General features: G+C 42.8%; 1 protein-coding gene across 4 annotated transcripts in view; it reads right to left on the reverse strand.

Moving 5' to 3' along the window:
• COL12A1 (collagen type XII alpha 1 chain) overlaps window positions 1-14676 on the reverse strand; it is a 126782-nt gene that overhangs the window by 61362 nt on the left and 50744 nt on the right. For all 4 annotated transcript variants that reach the window (XM_064164218.1, XM_064164217.1, XM_064164214.1 and 1 more), the window contains 10 exons: window positions 11980-12129; window positions 11763-11882; window positions 9652-9816; window positions 9308-9454; window positions 8132-8271; window positions 6814-6943; window positions 4920-5065; window positions 4528-4657; window positions 3595-3734; window positions 1426-1555 (listed from right to left, as the gene is read on the reverse strand). In XM_064164218.1, the coding sequence (XP_064020288.1) occupies window positions 1426-1555; window positions 3595-3734; window positions 4528-4657; window positions 4920-5065; window positions 6814-6943; window positions 8132-8271; window positions 9308-9454; window positions 9652-9816; window positions 11763-11882; window positions 11980-12129 (1398 nt within the window). The remainder of the gene's footprint in view (window positions 1-1425; window positions 1556-3594; window positions 3735-4527; window positions 4658-4919; window positions 5066-6813; window positions 6944-8131; window positions 8272-9307; window positions 9455-9651; window positions 9817-11762; window positions 11883-11979; window positions 12130-14676) is intronic.

The following is a 14676-nucleotide window of genomic DNA, read 5'->3' on the forward strand; positions in this document are numbered from 1 at the left end:
AGGTCACATCAATGAGATGCTCTAGCCCAGCCCACCTACACTAAGCAAATCATCCTTCACAAGGTCACATCAATGAGATGCTCTAACCCAGCTCACCTACACTAAGCAAACCATCCTTCTCAAGGTCACATCAACAGGTCAGCACATGATAAAGCAGACATAGCTCTACTGACTTCTGTAGAGGTCACTGCTCTCATGCCTACTCACAACAGCTGAAGTCCCAGCTCATACACTTTGGAGTTAGGAGAAGTGATTATGAACTCCCACACAGAGAGGTCAAGCTCCTGCAAGAGTTTCTCCCAGATCTTAAAATTCTTTATATAAGCCAAATAAGTCATGACTGAATTAAAGCACTTATTTAGAAAGAATTCACAGGGGTTAGCTGGAGGTTAAGGAGTTAGGATATTATAGCTACTGGGAAGAAATGAGTAAAATAGGCAAAAGCAGAGAATTAAACTAAAAATAAATTTCTCTGGCAGAGGCTTCTTCCCTTACACATTCACACAAAGCTACAGGAGAATGGTTAGCACAAAAGCAAGCAAAAAAGGCTCACAGGCATCTTTAAATACACCAGGCTGCAAAATGGGGAAAAAAAGGGAAAAAATAGACACAAACATATATTTTAATTAAAAATCTAAATAAAGCAAAAGCAAAGGTAAAGTAAAATCAAATAGTAAAATAAGAGAGGGAACACAGGCATTGATTTTCTCTTTTCTCACGTCAGAGTGATGAGTAGTGATAAGGTGACATTGATCATTTTTATTCTAGCTCTTCTGCTTAGTTGTCTTCTTAAATGATACCCCTAGATAAGGATGAGGACTTCCTTGACATCAACCTTCTCCTTTCAGTCTGTCACATCTCCTGTAGGGAGATGGGCTCACACCACTTGTGCATCACCCTTTGCTAACCTCTAGTTGTTGAGATGATTCAAATGCTGCAGTGTGGTTTAGCATTCCGTGGCACAAAGCCCCTGGATCAGAAGCAAATTCATGTCTCTCTGATCCTCTAGCATATGGCCCAGGCTCCTGCTCCCTTTCCTAGATTGCTGCATAGACTTGCTATACCTTTCCTCTGCTCTTGTATCTTCTTACTGATTCTATGTCTGTGCCGCTCCTTCAGCCTCTAAACACAATCAATTTTGCTTCAGTTGCTGATCTGTCACCTCTGCAGACTGCAGGCTCAGTGTTCACTGCAGTTAAGACACTCAACTCACCTAAAATTCCCTAGGGATTGTTCCATTGCAAATAATGCTACGAATGTAAGTAAAATATTTCTCAGCCAAATCAAATCACAGTTCCATCTAAACTCAATAATACATTGCCACACAGGAAAAACAAGCAAGCAAACGAAACCCCAACCAACCCAAAAGAACACCAAACAACCCCCAAAAAGCCCTCACAAGAATGGCTATTAGGAAAAACTTACGAGTCACAGCTTCTGCATTTGCTGGCAGAGATTCTCCTTCATCATAGACAGCAACAACTTTTACATTATACAGTGTTTGGGAGGAAAGGTCAGTGAGAGTAGTGCTGGTTTTGAGTCTGTCAAGTTCCACCTGGAAATAAGAACAGTGGAAATTGCTCTGTTTTGGACTCTGCATTTTATGAACTGGCAGAAATTCTTGTGCTGGGGGGGAAAAGAAATGAAAAAGTTTTCCACACTGAGTTTTGCCCCTAAAATTTACACTTGAAGATTGAGTGCTATCTGCTAAGCTCCTTGCAAAGCAGATTGTCTCAGAGAGGAGACAACGTGCTCAGACAGGAGACCAAACTAGCAGGCTTGGCTGATACAGCTGAAGGCTGTGCAGTCATACAGCAAGACTTGGGCAGATTGAGAGTTGGGCACAGAGGAACCAAATGAGCTTCCACGAGGACAAGTGGAGAGTCCTGAAACCTGGGGAGGGATAATAAACTGCACCAGTGCAGGCTGGGAGGTGATCTGCTGGAGAGCAGCCCTGTGAAGAGGGATCTGGGAGTGCTGGTGGATGACATCCATGGCACAGCAATGTGCCCTGGTGGCCAAGAGGGCCAATGGGATCCTGGGGTGCATTAAGAAGAGTGTGTGCAGCAGATCAAGGGAGGTTCTCCTTCCTCCCTACTCTGCCTTGGTGAGATCTCATCTTGAGTACTGTTGGGCTCCTCAGTTTAAGAGGGACAAATATCTGCTGGAGAAGGTCCAGTGGAGAGCTATGAGAATGATTAGGGGATGGAACACTACCTGATGAGGAGAGGCTGAGAGACCTGGAGCTTTTTAGTCTGGAGAAGACTGAGAGGGAATCTAATCAATGTTTGTAACTACCTGAGGGCTGGGGGTCAGGAGAGGGGGGACAGGCTCTGCTCACTGCTCCCTGTGAAAGAATAAGAAGCAATGGATGGAAGCTGCAGCACAGGAGGTTCCAGTTCATCACAAGGGGGAACTTCCTTACTGTAAGGGTCACAGAACACTGAAACAGGCTGCCCAGAGAGGTTGTGGAGTCTCCTTCTCTGCAGACTTTCAAGGCTTGTCTGGATGCATTCCTCTGTCACCTGAGCTAGACTGTATGGTCCTGCTGTGACAGCGGGGTTGAACTGGATGTTCTCTTTGGGTCACTTCCATCCCCTAATATCCCGTGAGCACATCTTGTGGATCTTTCACTGTTTCATTTGTTTAGAAGTGAGGATGCAGCCTGCAACTCCAGAAAATTCTTGCTACCTTACAAAAATACACTTAGTCCTCCAAGAGCTGTTTTGTACATCTCTACAGTCCTTCAGCATGCCCTGACAGAGGGCAAAGGGGCTAACACTCCTTTATTCCACAATCCTGTCATCCTAATTGTGAACACTTCTGAGAGCTTGGCAAGGTAACAGCTAGGCAGAGTGCAGAAGTGGCTATTTACAGGATAATATTGATAGATTCATAGAACAGCTTCGGTTGGAAAGGACCTTAAAGATCATCTAGTTTCAAACTCCCTGTCACAGGCAGGAATGCCTTCCACTAGACCAGGTTGCTCAAGACTTCATCCAACATGGCCTTGAACACCTCCAAGGAGAGAGCATCCATGATCATCTTCATTAACCTGTTCCAGCATCTCACCACCATCATTATTGAGAATTTCTTCCTAATATTCAGTCTAAACCTGCCCTCCTCAAGCTTCAGTCCATTCCCTGTTTTCCTATCACTACAAGCCCTTGCAAGAAGCCCCTTCCCAGCTTTCTTGTTAGGCACCCTTCAGCTACTGGAAGTCTGTTATTTTCTCCTCAGAGCCTTCTCTTCTCTAGGCTGAACAGCCTCAACTCTCTCAGCTTGACACCATAGAGAAGGTTTTCCAGCCCTCTGATCATCTTCATGGCCCTCCTCTGGACATGCTTTCCAGTCAGTCTGAGAATGTTTCCTCTCTGAAGGAGGAGGAAAAGAGGAATGCACAAAGAAACCTATCTCATGCTTATTTAATTTCCAAGACATTAACACCCTATCTGACTGCAATCGCTGTGAACCATCAGGTCTTTGTTCTCAGTGGTGGCATCTAATAGTACTTTTATTACTAGTTCAGTAATGTAGCTCTTCAAAATAAGACACTTAGCTTCTAGTGCTTTCAGAAATGTTCCTGTCACTTACCTCCTTCACATCAGCTTCATCAGCTATTTTGTATCTCAGGATGTACTTGCGAACTTTCCCTGGGGCAGGATCCCAAAGGATAGTCATGCTGCTGTGAGTAACATCCTGAATTTTCAAGCCTCTGGGTCCAGGCAAAGGTACTGTGAAAACAACGACAGTAGTAAGTGAAAACACATTTCACAGCAGAGGGAGAGGTCTCTCAGGGAGGGAATTAGAGTTTCAACATGCATTTCATTGAAATGGAGGCAATACGTTTCTGGGAAGCTCATTGCTTTGGCCACTAGGTGAGACAATTAAGAGGTTTGATCCCACCTATGAGTAAAATGGATTTAAAATGTGGCAGCTTCACCTTTGTAAATTATGAGCACAACCATTTTAGAAGAGTCATTGCTTAAGATCATAACTGCTGGTGACAACAGCCACTTTTCCTGTGCAGTTAAGGCTTTAAGATTTATGAAGTACATAAGACTATCCCTACTGCATGCACCTAGCCCAGAAACGTGCCTCTGCCAGTAGGAAATGCTTAACAAAAGATATTTAACAGCAGGTTTAAAAAACAGGAGGTCACTTTTAGATCAGATTTCTTCTCAGTGTGGTGTGTTCCATTGGCATTTTCCAGAAGAATGAATGAATTTGGGAACTAGGTTTCTAGGGTCATGCAAGCAAAACTGAGAGTTTTTGAAAACCTTATAACCTTGAGATTGTCAATACAACTCTCTTCATCATTCAAGGTAAAAAAACCAACAATCCTTTTTCTTTCCTCTTTTAATAGTTGGTCCCTTTTAATTGAAATTCCCTTTCAAGATCTCTGGAATATGTATAGCATTAGAAAATGCAGGGAACATGGGAAAGGCAGTCTTCTAAACCACAAAACAAATGGAAGTTCAGTGTGGCTGAAGCAATAACTAGGAAGCAGAAATCAAGGTTGCCTACATGTCACTTCCTGGGTGGTGAGTGGGTCACTGGTGAGGTCACCAAACAAGACGTAAGCTGTTAGAGTGTACTCGGTGTTGGGGATGAGATCTACCAGCTGAACCTCGTTCACCGATGGTCCAACACGCATCTGCACATGAGAAAGAACACCCTGTGTTTAGAAACTGAGAAAGCAATGGCAGAAAAGCAAGCAGTGATTCAATTCCAGGGAATTTTGTTTGTGAGAGTCACAGTATATTTACAGCTTCCTGGCTGATGTCATTGTATACAATATCACAGTAAGTTCACAGCACTGCAAGAAAAACCTGCCAGTCTCTTCTGACCAGGGTGATAGATTAAGAAAAGCCATCTATGTTGGGTGGAGTACAGAAAATGAAGATGAATTCTCTTACCTCTTTCTCTTTGGTTGGGACTGTGGCATTAACAGCTTCATATGTTAACATATAACCAGTAGCTCCATTGAGAGGTTCCCATCTCACTCGCATGAAAGTGGAGCCGATGTCATAAACATTCAGGTTTCTAACTGAAGAGATTGGCACTGCCAAACAGAAGACAGACATCAATTAGTTGCCTTCACCTTTCATATTTCACATCACAGGTAGCATCACTGAGAGTACTGCACGTGGGCATTAGGGTGAAGTTTGGGTGGTAGAAAGGTGATCTACAAGTAGTGGTATTTAAGTGGTGCTTACTTTAGGAATGAGGTAATGGCCATCACATTTTGCACATGCTACAGATTTGCTACACAGCTACAACCACCTTATGAGTCTGCTCTGGAACACTCAGGTCTGCAACTACCTGAGGGGTGGTTGTGGCCAGGGGGAGGTTGCTCTCTTCTCTCAGGTGGCCAGCACCAGAACGAGAGGACACAGCCTCAGGCTGCACCAGGGGAGATTTAGGCTCGAGGTGAGGAGAAAGTTCTTCACTGAGAGAGTCATTGGACACTGGAATGGGCTGCCCGGGGAGGTGGTGGAGTCGCCGTCCCTGGGGCTGTTCAAGGCAGGACTGGACATGGCACTTGGTGCCATGGTCTGGCCTTGAGCTCTGTGGTAAAGGGTTGGACTTGATGATCTATGAGGTCTCTTCCAACCTTGGTGATACTGTGTGATACTTAAGTATTCTAGAAAAGCAAGATTAACTCAACTGAATGTTCTAAGGAGAAGCAGAACATGACTGCCTTGGCATATATAATTATGAAAGGATTTCTGGTACCTTTTTTTCCCCCCTAAACTAAATATTAAAGAAGCAGAACATGACTGCCTTGGCATATATAATTATGGAAGGATTTCTGGTACCTTTTTTCCCCCCCTCTATTTCTCAAATTATTAACTAAATATTAAAGATTACTACAGACTGCATAAAAATCATGTACATGCTTTATGGGTTTATGACAAGCCTAACAGAAAACAAGCAAAGACTTGAACACCTAACATTCAAGATATTAAGGAGGCAGCAAAGTCACCCTGTGTTACATTCATAGATACACAGATTGCATTAGAAGTGACCCTCAGAGGTTATCTTGTCCAACCCCCCTGCAGTGAACAAGGACTCTTCCAACTAGATCAGGCTGCCCAAGATCACACTGAGTCTGATCTTGAATGTCTCCAGGGGCAGATCCTCAACATTCAACATGAATATACCTAAAATCAATCAGCTAATAGTAGAAATCAGCTAATAATAGAAACAAAATAGCTAAGCTATGTCTCACAGAAGTGACGTAATTGTGTCAAGCTGACTTTTTGTTAATTGTTTAAAATTAGACTCAATTTCTGTACTATTCTGGCTGCTAATAGCAGGAATTCATTTTGTAGCATGAGAAAATGAAGGACTACACATTTGTATACGAGCAAGTTTCAGGGATTTATAAGCCTGTCTCATAATTCATGTCTGTTGCTTTAGTCTTGTACAGTTGGTGCTTCATGAACCTGGAAAGAATCATCACAGAATCATAGAGAGGCTCAGGTTGGAAGGGACTTTAGGGGTCACCTATTTTGATCTCCATGCTGTGGGCAAGGACATCTCTCAGTTAGATCTGGTTGCTCAAGTCCTCATCCAGCCTGGCTGTGAACATCAAAGAAGCTGGGACAAACATTTTCTGCCCCAGGGTGTTTCACATTGCTACAACTTTTTAGCCAAGACCTGAACAATGAATAGAACCTGGTCATTTGAATTAAATTGTTTGCTTCCTTTAAGAGAAAAGCCCATAGCAGTAAAAGCTCTACTGGGCAGTTCCCCATATGCCAAACTGGCTGTTAAGACAGCATTCAAGTCTTGTTTCTGACTTACAAGTTGTTTCCCTGCCGATTAGAGGTTCACTGCTTTCATCTTCTACCACAGAAAACACGTTAACAACATACTCTGTTTCAGGCATCAGGTCTTTCAGAACTGTGGTTGTTTCCATCCTACTGACATAAAACTACAGAAAAGAGAAGCAATGTTAAGCACCACACAACAAATGCATTTGTAATCTTATCCCTAAGGAAAGCAAATATTAATAATTCCTGGTGAAACTGGTCAGAAATCAGTGGTATGGAGCTAAAAATAAGCATGGTCTTAATCTCCTCTGTATTTTGCCTGGCAGTATGCTATTATTTTTGCAGAGTAAGCTGCAGGGCAGCCTTAGACAGACACTTGTTTTCAGTAGAGCTGGTTACATCTAGCAGCACTCACTGTGCTTTCATACATGGTGTAGGCTTTTCTATGACTCAGCAACATCAAGAAAGTGCCAGAGGTACATATCACCACTTTGGGAAACAGTTTTAAAAGAGACAGGGTGACTTAGATGGTTACAGCACATGGCATTAACAACACCCTGCAGAACAGAAAGGCAGGCAAGCAGTCAGGCTGCAGAGTCAGCATGCACTGAAATGGCTACTCCAACCCTAACCAAAGGCCAGATCCTGAGGCAATGATTTATTAAGACTAAATTCCCTTTGTGTCAAATCTGAGCTAAGATTTTAGAGCCACATTCAGAGATGGGAAGTCAGGCATCAGATCCATAGAGGTGCCTAACTTCATTCTCCTATTCCTCTGGCTGGCTGGGGAGAATGATGAGCAATTCAGATTGCATGAATTCAACATCTGCCACTTACTGGCTCTCTGCCTGGAGAACAACCACAAGATGAGTTTGATGCTGTGCATTAAACAGTTTAGAGGATGTGCTTAGGCACAGATACAAAGTACAGTCATACAGTGTTAATCTAAGCACTGTCTCACAAACTGCTTCACCTACAGGTTTAGGGTTTCTAATGAATAAGAAAATGTAGCTAAAAACACACTGAGCCTGTCCTTTTCCTCCTATCCATGAGCATGCTCAGAAAATTTCTACTGCAGACCTATTTAAACCAATATATGGCAGTGGAATACTGGAAACAACACAGAACTGTTTTGAAGAAATACATTCTACTTCTGGACTCATGATTTTATAACAAGCAAACCCATCTGGATGCTCTTACTTCTTGCAGTGTTGTCTGTCACCTACCAAGGCATCACACTCTTGGCCTTGGGAGCCTTTTTGCAAGTACAGACTTCAAAATGACATTACTGTGACAGAGAAGTCCAAGGTTAATAAGGACAATATGAGAGATGAATATTCAGTGCTAACCTGTCGGGGGCTGCCTCCAGAGGTAGGGTAATATTCAACTCTGTATCTATCAACACTCTCAGGAGGGGGACTCCATCTCAGTCTGAAAGAACGGGGTGTCACTTCTGAGATAACCAGGTTAGAGGGAGGTGGTAAATCACCTACAAGGGGAAGCAGATTAAACAAAGTATTAATATTATCAGGAATAAAAAGGGTTTACGTATATATATATATATACATATATATATATATATATATATATATATATAAAAAATAAATATATATAAATTGCTTAGGTAAAAAATAAATCAAAACAAAGAAAAACAAAACAAAAAAGAAAACAAAACAAAGAAAAAACCCAAACAAATGAAAAATAAACCCCAGTTTAAGTACTTGCTTATGTTTCTGTTTCCTAGGGAATTCTTAGAGTAACTGTGTGAGGAAGCAGCTCACCATCACACTCTTGAGACCAAACAAGCTCCTTGTCTCTCCTATTCCATTCCTATTCCACCTACACAGGTAGTTGGAGACAGAACAAGGGGGGATGGCCTCAAGCTGAGGCTGGGGAGGTTTAGATTGGACATTAGGAAAAAGTTTTTCATGGAGAGAGTGGTCAGGGACTAGAATGGGCTGTCCAGGGAGATGGTTGAGTCACTAACCCTGGATGTGTTTAAGGGTTGTTTGGATGCGGTGCTTAGGGTTATGTTTTAAGGTGAATCTTGTAGAGTTACAGATTGGACTTGGTGATCCTGAGGGTCTTTTCCAGCTTGGATGTTCCTGTGCTTCCAATTCACCACCAATGCTTCAGTGGAGAGCCATCAGCTAGCATTACTATGCTTGGCTTTGCTTTGGGGCTGTCAGACATTAACACTTGGACAGAAAAAGACTGCTGAAATTTGAATTATTTGATGAGTATCATGAAAGACCATGCCACAGTGAGCAACAGGGTGACACCACTGAGCAACGTGCTTCCTGGCACAGCCAGCCATGTCATGCTGTGTTAGGTATAACAGTCATTGTTGAAAGGAAAGGAAGGACCCCTGTGGGGTAGTCCAGGTGGTCTGCACAGCTTCCTCGCAGCAACAGCTGAAAAAACAGCCCAGGGCTACACAGTGTTCCCAACATGCAATAAAAAGGAATTAGCAGGGCAAGCACATAAATGGGAAAAGAGCACATTAAATTGCAAATGTGATGTACCTGGGCCTTTCACACTGTTACACAGATTTGTGGTCACATCATCAACAATATTAGTCAGGAAGGAGAAATCTGCAACGTTGTAAGCGTGGATGTCATCTGGGTCAGTGGCAATCTGCTTCAATTCATTTTCATCTGCATTTTTAATACCTGAGAGAAAAGAAATGGAAAAACAACTTGTTAGAAACAGTGGCCATGAAATATAATGCTGTGAACTCCAGTCCCTGAACTCATTCTTTGAACACCCTTCTAAGCGCTTATGTGTGTGTGGAAACTTCTCTGTGAGTTTAGCAGATGGGCAGGAGGGGGTTGGGTGGGCACAGGCCACCTCTTTGTGTAATACTTACCAATTGCATAAAGTTCCACGCCCTCATCTCTGAGTTTCCTTGAAGGGGTGACGACATCATCTTGTGATTTGCCATCAGTGATGAGAACCCCAATTTTGCGAGCTCTGGGCCTCAAGCCAGCATCTTGTCTGAAGCTGTTTTTTAAGATGAAGTCCAAGGCCATTCCTGGCATGATACAAAGAAGGTAACCCTCACTATAGACTGTTTGCATACAGCAGACAGGGTGAAGCAGAGTGTTCCATCCTAGTGACTTCACCCTGACCTCATGTCACAATTTATTTCACAGAATCACAGAATTGTCAGGGTTGGAAGGCACCACAAGGATCATCCAGTTCCAACCCCCCCTGCCATGGGCAGGGACACCTCACACTAGATTAGGATGCTCAGAGCCACATCCAGCCTGGCCTTAAACACCTCCAGGGATGAGGATTCCACCACCTCCTTGGGCAACCTCTTAACAGTGTCTCACCACCCTCATGGTGAAGAACTTCTTCCTAACATCCAGTCTGAATCTACCCACTTCTATCTTTGCTCCATTCCCCCCAGTCCTCTTACTACCTGACATTCTGAACAGTCCCTCCCCAGCATCCTTGTAGCACCCTTCAGATACTGGAAGGCCACAATAAGGTCTCCTTGGAGCTTTCCCTTCCCCACACTGAACAGCCCCAGCTGTCTGTGTCTGTCTTCATTTCCTTCTATTTGCACTCAGAATTCAGCTGCAGCCCACCAGCTAGGCTTACCAGCAACTGATACTATTTCAGCTGTCTTTGAGTCTCCAATCTCTTAGCTTTTATGCATCACTCTCCTATCTGACCTTCTCCAGACTCCCACCTGAATATTCATCCTCTCTCCAACCCAACCCTGATATGGAACTGCCTTTTCTTCTTCTCATATGTTCAACAGCAACTCAAGCTCTTCATTAGGAGAAATCACAGAATCACAGAACGTTAGAGGTTGGAAAGGACCTCCAGAGATCAGAGTCCAACCCTCCTGCCAAAGCAGGAAACTAAACTCCCAGAGCAGAGTTTGACTTTTCTAGCATTGTAGTTCTGATTGTGTCTTACATGTGGGGTGGTTTTGAGGAGCAGCTGAGAGAAGTGTGGTTGTGGGAGAAGACTGAGGGGAGACCACCTTGCTTTCTACAACTACCTGAAAGAAGCTTGGAGTGAGGTGGGTGTTGGTCTCCCTAGGAACAAGTGAAAGATGAAAAGGAAATGGCCTCAGACTGCACCAGGGGAGCTTGAACCAAACTCTTCTCCACCACATGTCTCCAGACTGAGTTTGTACATCTAAGCTATGTCTGTTCACTTCCAAACACAGTGAATTGAACTGTTAAAGCACTTTTGCCATGGACAGATGTGACCTCACTGAATAGTACTGGGGTCAGCTACGAGAATTATTTCTACTGGAGTTTAAGGAAAATTCTAGCAGCATAACATAGAATCAGAATAATATTGGTTGGAAGAGACCTTTAACATCATCAAATCCAACTGTCACCTAACACCTTCAAGTCCACCACTTAACCACATCCTGCAGCACCAGATCTATGCAGCTTTTAAATCCTTCCAGGGATGGTGACTCCACCATTTCCTTGGACAGCACATTCCAGGGCTTGAAGCCCCTTCACAGAACAGAATCACAGAGCCTCAGAGGTCAGAAGGGACCTCCAGAGATCAAGTCCAAATGCCCTGCCAAGGCAGGGTCCTCTAGAGTGGTTTGCACAGGAATGCATCCAGGCAGGTTTTGAAAGTCTCCAAGGAAGGAGACTCCACAACCTCTCTGGGCAACCTGCTCCAGGGCTCTGTCACCCTCACTCTAAAGAAGTTTCTTCTCATGTTGAGCTGAAACCTTCTGTGTTCCAGTTTGTAGCTATTGCTCCTTGTCTTATTACTTTGCACCACTTAAAAGAGATTAGCCCCATCCACTTGTCACCCACTCCTCAGATATTTGTACACACTGGTCAGATCTCCTCTCAGCCTTCTCCTCCTCCAGACTAAGCAGCCCCAGGGCTTTCAGTCTCTCTCCTTAAGGGAGATGCTCAAGTCCTGTTTTCTGTGAACAATTTTTTCCTGCTACCTTCCATTGCACAACTTGTGGCAATTTCCACATACCTGTTAGAGTATTGCCTCCTTTGTATGGTAAATTTGCTACAGCCTCCAGCAAAGCCTGTTTGGTTCGGTAAGCATTGAGATTCCATTCTGTCCTGGGATCTCCACTGTACTGTGCAAGACCTGAGGAGGAGGGGGGGAGGGAAAGCCATGATTATTCAGTTATTTTGTGGCAGTGTAGCAATTATGCCTTATTTTCCCTTCAGCTGTGAGGACTTACCAATCTGCACTTTGTCAGGAGCGATGTCAAACACTTCAACGATGCGGGCAATGAAGTTCCTGACAGTCTTAAAATTGGGCCGGCCGATACTCCATGAGCCATCCACCAGCAGCACGATATCAGCTTCTGCTCTGGTCCTACATTCTAAACCTGCCATGCCAACCAGAACAAATACAGCCTGAGCATGCCAGTTTTCACCCAGACAAAAAAGAAAGCCTTAGCGTGCTAGCTTTCCTTACCCATCCTTTTCTATGGCATATGTCACAAGTTAGCTTCCAACACATCTCTAGTTTTTATTCGCTGGCGCTCTGTCAAGTATGACCTAGTTGTGGATGTTACTCACTAGTCACTGGTTCCATGGCAAAAGCTGTCTAAATTTATTCATGTATGTTTCCTTTTATAAATAAGGCTTTGGAAATGTCAGGGCCAGTGTTAGTCTTTGCTGTGGTGCCATTGTCTGCTTTGGTTTCGGAGGGTTTGGTGAAACGCCGCTAAACTAACCCCTGACAAGGCAGTGAGCAGCACCCAAATTTATTCTGATCAGACTATCCACATTTGAAGTATTTTCATTTTCAATGGGTAGTTTAACTAATGCTTAAGTTTCAACTGTGTCACAGGGGAATTAAGAGTGTATATTACAACCATTTTCACATAAATAGCATTTCTGAATTCCCAGGGTGGGGGAAAAAGGACATAGTGATACAGATGGCATAGAGGTGTGCACATAGAAGAGAGAAACACAATCTAGACAAGATGCACAAACATAAAGAGAGGTCAAGAGATAGAGAGAGGAAAAGGACAAACATTTATATAAAGCTGCTACGTTCTGCAAAGGTAAGAGGTTATTTCAGTTATTTCACTTTACAAATTACAGAACAAAATATGCATCATATTGCTTTCATCACAAGGAAAATCACAACATATTTATACAAAACAGAGAGGCACAATTGGTTTATCCACAATCATTTGCACACAAAAAAAATATAATTAAAAAAAATATATATCCTTGCTCTCTCTCTCTCTTTTATTTTTCCTGTAGATTGTGTTACCAGCTGCAATTTTTCTGGCTTCTTGCCATCAGAGCTTCTGGTCTTTATATGGAAGAAATCCCATTGAGAAAAATCAGCCACACTCATCAGAGTTGAAAGATATTGTGATTTCATTTATGTTCCACACAACTGATCCAACATTGGAGACTCAGGGATATAACTATTCCATGTACCTGGGGGTTAAAAGCATTGATCCTCTTCTGCATAGAAAATACAGATCTATTCTTTAGTCAGGACACAAACATCAAATCAGTAGGGAGCAAGGTTTAGGTACAGCCATGTTAGTTCAAAAAAATTTGCATGCATACCTTTAATGTGGAAGGTAAAATCAGTTTCATGCCCAGTATAAAAGTTAAATTCTATGTTGACTTTTAGTTTTCTTCCAGCTCCCCACATGGAAAATTCTAGCAAAGGCACCAGACCTAGGGATGATTTTTCCCTCCCACTATTAATAAATAATATTACTATTACGTTTAGAGTTCCAGGTATAAAATTCAGTTTTCACATTTAGCCATGACTCAAATCCATGCATTCATCAAACTAATTAGCTGAAAGAATATACCACTGAACACAGGAATGACAGCTGCCATAACAAAAAATAACCAACCACTTGGAGCAGTAATTTTTTTCTGCTAGCATTATTACAGCTTTACTCTACTGGAGTTGATGGCCTGGTATGTATTTTCTCTTTCAGTTTTTTCCTCTTGTATGAGACTGAGTGGGACAGAAATTAATTAAGGGGGGTCTAAAAATATTGTCAATAAAGCTACATGAGGTATTTTTCACACAGCCAACTGTGGAAATAAGGCATCACAGAGGTTAAGGCAAAAAGAATATAGAGCCAGCTGCTAGATATATTTTTTTTCATTATTTAGGTGTGAAAGGCCTTTGTAGTTAGGTTCTTTCTCCTCATCAACTTCTCTCCAGTAGTTGTAGAAGCCTTTAAACAGCAGAGCAGAAAATTATTTACTTCTGTGCATACACTTGGCTATTCAGAAGGAAAGATTTGCTTCTCTGTGCTTTCTGTAAAGGAGGACTGAGCCCTGAAACTCTCTTCATCTACTACTAATTGAGAGTATGCTGGGCACAGCTCTTAGCCTATTCACCACACCAAGCGAGCTGCTGTCTCAGCATTCATAGAAACATTGACTGGGAGCTTCACAGGGAGAATCTCCCAGACAGATATTGGAGAGCATTCAGCAACTGCAATGCTGAACTAAATCTCTTCCTTCTGTAGTAAAAAAAGCCCAAGAGACTAAATAATGGCTGTGTTGAATATAAACTCAAATAATGCACAATAACACTGGGACGTTCCCAGAGATCAGAGCTTTGTTCATTATATCATCTTAGTCATAAAAAAAGAAAAGTCACCATATAAGGCCAAGCAAAGGGCTAAAGATCTGCTTAAAATTCCTTGTTCTACTCCTGTGAACACCCCTGTAGATGAGCTATGATCTCTGTTCAAGAATTTGACCTCATGATTTGACACAGATGTGGACGGCTGGAAAATGCAACGCAGATGGCTTTTAGCAATCAGCAAAACATGGATTGCCTGAGTTATCATCTGTGTACCACCATCTAAAGGGTGCAGAGGACTAAAATCATGAACTGGGGCATGCCATGCTTAAGATCAAGGGTTATGTCAGCA

The sequence above is a fragment of the Pogoniulus pusillus genome, chromosome 25 (assembly GCF_015220805.1).
Source record: "Pogoniulus pusillus isolate bPogPus1 chromosome 25, bPogPus1.pri, whole genome shotgun sequence".
Lineage (NCBI taxonomy): Eukaryota > Metazoa > Chordata > Aves > Piciformes > Lybiidae > Pogoniulus > Pogoniulus pusillus.